Here is a 7509-nt window from a genome sequence, read left to right as displayed (position 1 = left end):
AAAAAAAAAAAAAGAAAAAAAAGGACCCACTGATAGATGGAAGTTAGGGACCAATTTGGTAAGAGTCACATCCTGGAGAGATAACTTTACAGCGACCTAGAGACTGGATTGAGGAAGGACAATGAGCAGGGACCTCAAACATAGCATGACAGAAGCTGGGTCACTCCCACTGATGAGTGCAGCCCACCAGCCCAAGGCGAACTTCCAGGGTCACTGGTGAGTAAGTGTTCACTCAGTGCTGACAATGCTGCAGATCCTGTGCAAGGCTCTGTGAGTACAGCAGGGAAACAGGGCCGGACATGCCCCACCTGTAGGCCGTTAACCTTGGACACCTGGAATAATACAGTCCTCCCTCACTTGTCTCCACCCCACACCCAGTTAGGAGCCACTTTCTCTGAACTCTCTCTCTCCAAGCTTTTCCTCCCTCTCTGCCTCCCTCCCCGACCTCAGTCCAAATCCTGGCCATCTCTCACATGGACCATGCTGTCATCCTCCCACTGATCATCCTGCCTTCAGACCTTCTCTAATCTTGGTCGCACACTGCTTTCTGGAAGTTTGTTATGATGCCAAAGTCAGCTTGATCAGGTTAGATGAGGACCTTGAGACGTTCTCCAGAATAAAACCCCAATTCCCTACTCTGCAGGGTGCTTGATACTCGTGACCCAATCTCAGCCTCCTCTTCTATGCCTACCCTGCACCCAGTCACATGCTGTGCCCTGACCCAGCATCCTCCCTGCCACCTCCCTAACTTGCACATGGGGTTTGTGTTCACCTCTCATCTCAGCACTTCCTATGTGCCAGGTCCCTGCTGGCCAGGGATGCAGAAACAAGCATAGCGTGTTCCCTGATGGCAAGTCATTCATGGGCAGTAGGGGAGAAAAAGCAGTGAGCATGAGGTGGAGATGCAGGAGGTGTCCTCCTAGGCAAACAAGAGAAAATACCTGTGTTCTTACCCACTCTGTCATCTATATTAAATTTTTCAGGAAATGAGAGGTACAGCTCTTACAGTATTTTTAGAAAACTTTGGTATCAGTGAGTACAATAGAGGAAGAAGACACAGGACATAGGAACCAGCAAGACAGAGAGCTGCTGCCTAAACTGAAGGCACAGCCATGGAAGACACCAGAAAGGACAGACCAACAGTACTGAGAAGTGCCCAGCACTGGGCATTTATCACAATTTGTAATTATATGTTTATTTGGCTGCCATGAGGGCAGGACTCATGATAGAATAGTTATCTTTTGAGTGCCTGCTCTGTGTCAGGCACTGGGTCCTTGGGATACATCAGCAAACAAACCCAACAAAGATCCAGCCTACCTGGTACTTAAGTTTTACTGGAGCAGGGGTCCTTAAACTATGGTCTGCGGGCCACATGCGGCCCGCCTAGGACATTTTTCTGGCCCACCAGGTGTTTTTGTCCCCACTGCCTGTCCTGCTTAGCAGCCGACTCGTCCCAGGCCCGCAGTCCAGCCAACGATCTGAGGGACAGTGAACTGGCCCCGTGTTTAAAAAGTTTGAGGACCCCTATACTGAAGGCAGAGGGAAAAGACAATAAATAAAATAATAAGGAAATTACGTATTAGTGCCAAGATCTAAGAAAATAATAAAGCATGTATTATCAATAAAGAACAGTGTCACAGGTGCTGGGAGTGGAGGTGGGTGCAGCAGGATTAAGTAGTATGGTCTGAGTCGGCCTCCATGAGCAGGAGACGCTCAGGCCGGTTTGAAGGAGACTCATTAACACAATGCCTGGCATACAGGAGGGCTCACCAAATAGAGCAGTGGTTCTCAACCTTCCTAATGCCGCAGCCCTTTACTACAGTTCCTGTGGGTCACAACCCACAGTTGAGAACCACTGAAATAGAGGGACAAGCTCATGTGCCTATGTGTCTTGGGGGGGAAAGATGACAAGTTCTAGTTGAGACACATTGATTTTAAAGCTTGGCAGATCTGTACGTCTCAGATCAAGGCCCGATTCACCCACACTGATTCTGTTTCCTTCTCCCAAAGGCTCAGATTATGTTGGAGCTGAAGACTCGTGTAGAAGAATTAAAGATGGAGAATGAGTATCAGCTTCGACTAAAGGACATGAACTATTCTGAGAAGATTAAAGAGCTAACAGACAAGTTCATCCAGGAAATGGAGTCTTTGAAAACAAAAAACCAGGTCTGTTTGAGAAACTGACCAATAACCACAAATAACAAGAAATTTCCACTTTGTTCAAAATGGTACTGGCATGTACTACCCAAGCTATGCTCAAAGAATAAGATATTTGAGAATATTCCACTTTAAAATACAGTGGGTGACATCAGAATAGCTTACAACTAAGTACTAAGTGAAAAAAATACATAAACCTCTCTATGGTGACTGATATTAATTAGTAAAATAAACATGCATAGGAAATAGATAATGATACAATTTTATCTCTGGATAATTTAAATTTTGTTCTTTATACTTTTTCATAATTTCTAAATTCTCTACAATGAGAATATATGATCAGAAAAATCTTATTTAAAAACAAATGAAAAAATGTTTAAAGTATAAAAGGGGAGAGCTAGCAGAATATTGATTCCTGGATTGCCAGGAAGTTAAATCAAATTAGTCTAACTGGTCTTTATGTGTTTGATTTGGTCCAAGACTCTCCCAGAATCTTTTCTTTGTTCTATATAACTCTGGCCCCTAATTAAACTCCTAATTTTTTGCTCATAGGATATTTGTGTTATTTATGTTAAATTTGGCTGGAAAAAAGCCTTGGTTATTAATTTTACTAATTCATTCATTTAAAACTTCATTCTTTTAGTCAATAAAACAATTTTTTGCTGTCCCATATAAGCCAAGCACAGAGTTAGGTCATGGGGATGGCATCTCCCCAACCTGCAAGGAGCTTCCTCCTCAGGTAAAGAGCCAGCAATGTTCCAGCCGCAGAGGATTCTAACAAATACCTACTTTTTCGCCCAGAAATTTATCTGATATATGTCCAAAACTGAACTCACCACTGACAAACCCATTGAGTAGCCAGGATATAAAAAGGAAAGGAATGGGGAAGGTATAGAATTTTTAGAGCAGAATATAACGTAAATAGAAAGCGGTAGTGTGGTGGTTGCTTAAGTAATGTTTGTGAGTGAAAGAGGATAATACTTGTATAACTAGTTCTTGCCCTAATCCTGCTTTTAGCAAATGTGTAGAAATGCAAAAGTGTGACTTTTTTAGGTTCTAAGAACAGAAAAAGACAAGCAGGATGTATTTCATCGTGAGCATATAGAAGACCTCCTAGAAAAACAGAACCGGGAACTGCAAGACCTGGGTGAGCCCACGAGTGGAGGCCTGGGGCAGAGGGCAGTGGGCTAGGCTTGGAAGAGGACATAGGTCACAGGAAAACATTGAGAGTCCCAGACACCAAAGGGACTACGGCTTTGGCTGAAAACAGGCTACATTTATCCCCTGGAACTCACCATGGTTTTTACTGCTGTGTAGTTATTCATTAACATGCATTAAACACCCACTGCATTAGAGTAGGAGATACAGAAAAGTTAAAGATTGGAGCCTGATAGACTACCTCAGGTTCCAGATCCTCTATTTCCTTGGTAGGTGCTCTAGAGCAGGCATCCTCAAATTATGGCCCACAGGCCACATGCAGCCTGCCTAGGAGATTTATCTGGCCCACTGGGTGTTTTTGCCAATGCTGCCTGTCCTGCTTAGCAGCCAACTCATCCCGGGGCCCATAGTCTGGCCCTCCAATGGTCTGAGGGACAGTGAACTGGCCCCCTATTTAAAAAGTTTGAGGACCCCTGCTCTAGAGAGTCACCTAACATTACTGAAACTCTGCTTATTCTTCTGTAAAATAGGGATACTGATACTTGTTTTCTCCTCTCAGGACATTCTTTTTGGCCCTGGTCCCCCAAACACCCCTCTGTGCTTTCCTGGAAACCTTCTGCGCAGATGGGGCGAGGAGGGAGATAAGCTACTGGGAGGAGATGATGGAGTCAGGGCAGGGAAGAAAGTTGGGCAGGGGTTTGAACTCTGGAGGCAGCAGGTGCTGGAAGGAGTGGGGAAGCACACAAGGTTCTGAGTGTCCTGGAGGCTGGTGCTGCTTCTCCCTTAAAAATTAACACCTTCCTTGCCTCTTTCCAGAGTGTTGCAACAACCAGAAGTTGCTTCTAGAATATGAGAAGTACCAGGAGTTGCAGCTTAAGTCCCAGAGGATGCAGGAAGAGTATGAAAAACAGCTTCGGGATAATGAAGAAACCAAGAGCCAGGCCCTGGAGGAGCTCACCGAGTTTTATGAGGCTAAACTGCAGGAGAAAACCACCCTTCTGGAAGAGGTGCTCCTCCCAGCAAGTCACACCATGCTTTCTGTCAGAGAAAAGTCAGAGTTGGTTGGACTACAGAGAGGGAGGGCAGAATTAAAGACTAAAGTTCACTCAGGTCTAAGGTGACCAGACGTCCCGCTTTTGGTGGGACAGTCCTGATTTTTAACAATTTGTCCTGTGTCTTGCTGCATTTTTAAAAAGTCCAGTTTTGGGAAAGAATGCACGACAAGCTAGGGAACGCAGGAGAATAGGAAGGGAATATATGATTTTCGGCTGCCATGTGGCTATTTCACCAGGATATGAGTTTTATATTATTTTTGTTAATTTTATAATGTTAAACTTTAATAATAACAAATAATTGTTGAGAACTGATTATCGAGAACTGCTTATCAAAGTTTGCATTGTTGTCAGGCCCCACCCCCCAAGGCCCCACCCTCCCCCCCAAATGGTGTCCCACTTTGCCAATGTTAAAATCTGGTCACCTTATTCAGGTCTATATTGCATAGCTGCTGTGTGTCCGGCCATGGTGTAATCTGGGAAATTGGTGGTGGCCACGATACACAAGACTTCTACCCTCAAAGACCTTACTTCTAATGGGAGAAACGGCCAAGTATTTTCACAAAAATATACAAAATTACGATTGTCCCAAGGAAGCTTGGGTGTCTATGTGAGGAAGACCAGAGGGGTCCAGGGTCTGAGGATGTTGGTAAGACGGTGGTTGAAGGGTAGAGCATGAGGCCTCATGTGGTACAGAAAAGGGGAGACAGGAAGACAGGAAGAAGGTGGACAGGTCAAGAGGTAACCCAGGGTGACCGTTTCTGGAATGGCATTGTCTCCCATTCCCTGTGATAGGAGTTTGTCTTACCCTAAGCCTTCTTGGCACAAAGGTGGCATGAATCCCATCTCCCCTGACCACACACTTTCCCTGTCCCTGAGCCAGGCCCAGGAGGATGTCAGGCAGCAGCTGCGGGAGTTCGAAGAGACCAAGAAGCAGATTGAAGAAGATGAAGACCGAGAAATCCAAGATATCAAAACCAAGTATGAGAAGAAGCTTCGGGATGAAAAGGAGTCAAACCTGCGGCTCAAAGGAGAAACAGGCATTATGAGGAAGAAGGTTACCAGGCTGCTGTCTGAGGGGCCTGGGCATGGGCAAGGGCAGTGTGGCCAAGAAAGCTGGGACAGGTGGACAGACCACCCTGGGAGGCCTGGCAGGGGTCCTGCCTGAAATCCTCATCTCAGCAAGCAGGCTAGGAAAGGAGCAGTGGCCAATCCACCTTCAGGCAGAAAAACCCTCTCCACATCCTCTGAACAGGCAGCTGTTCAGCTTTCCCTCCTCTCTCTTTCCTTCAGGAACAGTGGGGTTCCCTGAGAAACCCAGATGCTCTCTGGCCTTTCCCTTTTTGCCAGTAAGATTTAGTCAGTGCTCTCAGGGCTAAACCCCCAAAAGGAAAGGAAACAGATCTTCTGAGTATGAGATAGACAAAGTCCTAGCCTGGAGGTGTCCTTAGGCTCTTGGTGCAGCGTCATGGACAACTCCTATTCAAACTCCGTGGGTGGGAGAGGGAGCAGGAGGCTTGGTTTACAAAGTGGGGAAGATATTTTTAGTCCACTGAGGTTGGAGTGAGTCAACTCATAGACCCTTAAAGAATTGCCAGTTTCCCCAAAATATTTAGCCTTACAGAAGCCAAACTCAAAGCAAGGTCAAGTTTCTTTCTGTTAGAAATCACACTACTAGTAAATCCAGGGGCTCAGTCATGTCTTCCTTCTTGGATATGGCTAACACAGTTCATCCGTTAGGGCCCAAGTTCTGTGACCTTGATGGGGTATGGGTCCCACCTTTCAAGGTCAGTGTGGTCATGGAGGTCCCTGTTCCTCTTGGGGTACTGGTCTACAGAGGCTCTGTGCAGATACAGCCATCCCGCACATACAGGGAATAGGCCTGGCTGACATGTGACAGAATACTGTGTTGTCCATTTGGCCTGGAAAGTTCTTGAACTGTCCAAAATTCTCCAAATAGTTTCTCCTGCAAACCCGGAAATGGTGAGTGCCAGGTGTTTTCAGTTCATAGAAGGTGGCAGTTCAGACTACAGCTGACCAGTGATGGGGAGCTCTTCTCATCCAGACACTTGGGAGGAGTGGACATGAGTTCAAAGACTTTTAGTGGGCGGTATCGTTGCTATTTGTTTCATTAGTTCAGCAGCCTGCAGAAGGAGATTGAAGAGCGAATCAATGACATTGAGATCCTGAAGGGAGAACAGGTGAAGTTGCAAGGAGTCATCAGGTCCCTGGAAAAGGACATCCAAGGCCTCAAGCGAGAGATCCAAGAAAGAGATGAGACTATTCAAGACAAGGTGAGGTCCCTCCTCAGCCACAGCCAGCTGGGCTCAGACAGCAAGGATAGAGCTCGGGAGAGAAGATCCTTGGCTTCCCTGAACACATTTATTTATGTCAATGAGAGATGAGTGGTTAGTAAAGCTCCTGCTGTGTGCTTGGTGCTGGACTAATTGCATCACAACATATTCAATTCTGCCAGCAAGCCAGGGGTATACGCAACCCAGGTTATGGCTTAGGAAACTGCATTCCAAAAGGCTGAGTATCTTGCCCCAGGTCACACTCTTTATAGGGGACAGTCTGAGGATAAGAACCTGAGGCAGCTGGGTCCACTGCTTCAGGCATCTTTGGTGACACATCCCCATGGACTGGGTGCAGCTCACTTGCTCAACTGCCCACGTGTTGCCCCTGGTCAGAAAAGGACTCTGCCAGGGTTGGCCCTGTAGCTGCTGCTCCAGCAGGCTGGTTGTGCTTTGGGGATGTCTTCCTCACAGAGCATTCAGAAGACAGACATATCACGTTCTATGGGGCACACACCTCTACATCCAGACTTCACTGTCATCCTCCTGAGCACATCCAGACTCTGTGCCCTCCTTTCCATCCCCTCTGACACTGCTGCCTTGGGGTGGACTCAGGCTCCAGAATTAGATAAGCAGGTTCCAGCAGAGGTGTGTCCATTCACTGGCTCTAGCACCTTGACCAACATCCCTACTGTCCTGTGCTCACCTATAAAATAAGGATCTATAGGGCTGACAACCACCTCAAGGGGTCTCTGAGAAGGATTAGATGGGATTCTGCCTAGATGTCACAACTGCACATGAGCGTTTGCATATATATTTTTTGTTGTTTTTTTTTTTTTTTTTTGAGA

The 7509-nt window shown here is 46.3% G+C and overlaps 1 protein-coding gene across 1 annotated transcript in view; it reads left to right on the top strand.

Annotated features, from left to right (window-relative positions):
- CFAP57 (cilia and flagella associated protein 57) overlaps window positions 1-7509 on the top strand; it is a 78559-nt gene that overhangs the window by 43850 nt on the left and 27200 nt on the right. The window contains exons 13-17 of the mRNA XM_012812341.2: window positions 2011-2166; window positions 3211-3304; window positions 4132-4322; window positions 5251-5424; window positions 6503-6661. Of these exons, the coding sequence (XP_012667795.1) occupies window positions 2011-2166; window positions 3211-3304; window positions 4132-4322; window positions 5251-5424; window positions 6503-6661 (774 nt within the window). The remainder of the gene's footprint in view (window positions 1-2010; window positions 2167-3210; window positions 3305-4131; window positions 4323-5250; window positions 5425-6502; window positions 6662-7509) is intronic.

The sequence above is a fragment of the Otolemur garnettii genome, unplaced genomic scaffold (genome assembly GCF_000181295.1).
Source record: "Otolemur garnettii isolate 467f Iridium unplaced genomic scaffold, OtoGar3 scaffold00202, whole genome shotgun sequence".
Lineage (NCBI taxonomy): Eukaryota > Metazoa > Chordata > Mammalia > Primates > Galagidae > Otolemur > Otolemur garnettii.
This window is presented reverse-complemented; position numbering and strand designations above follow the sequence as displayed.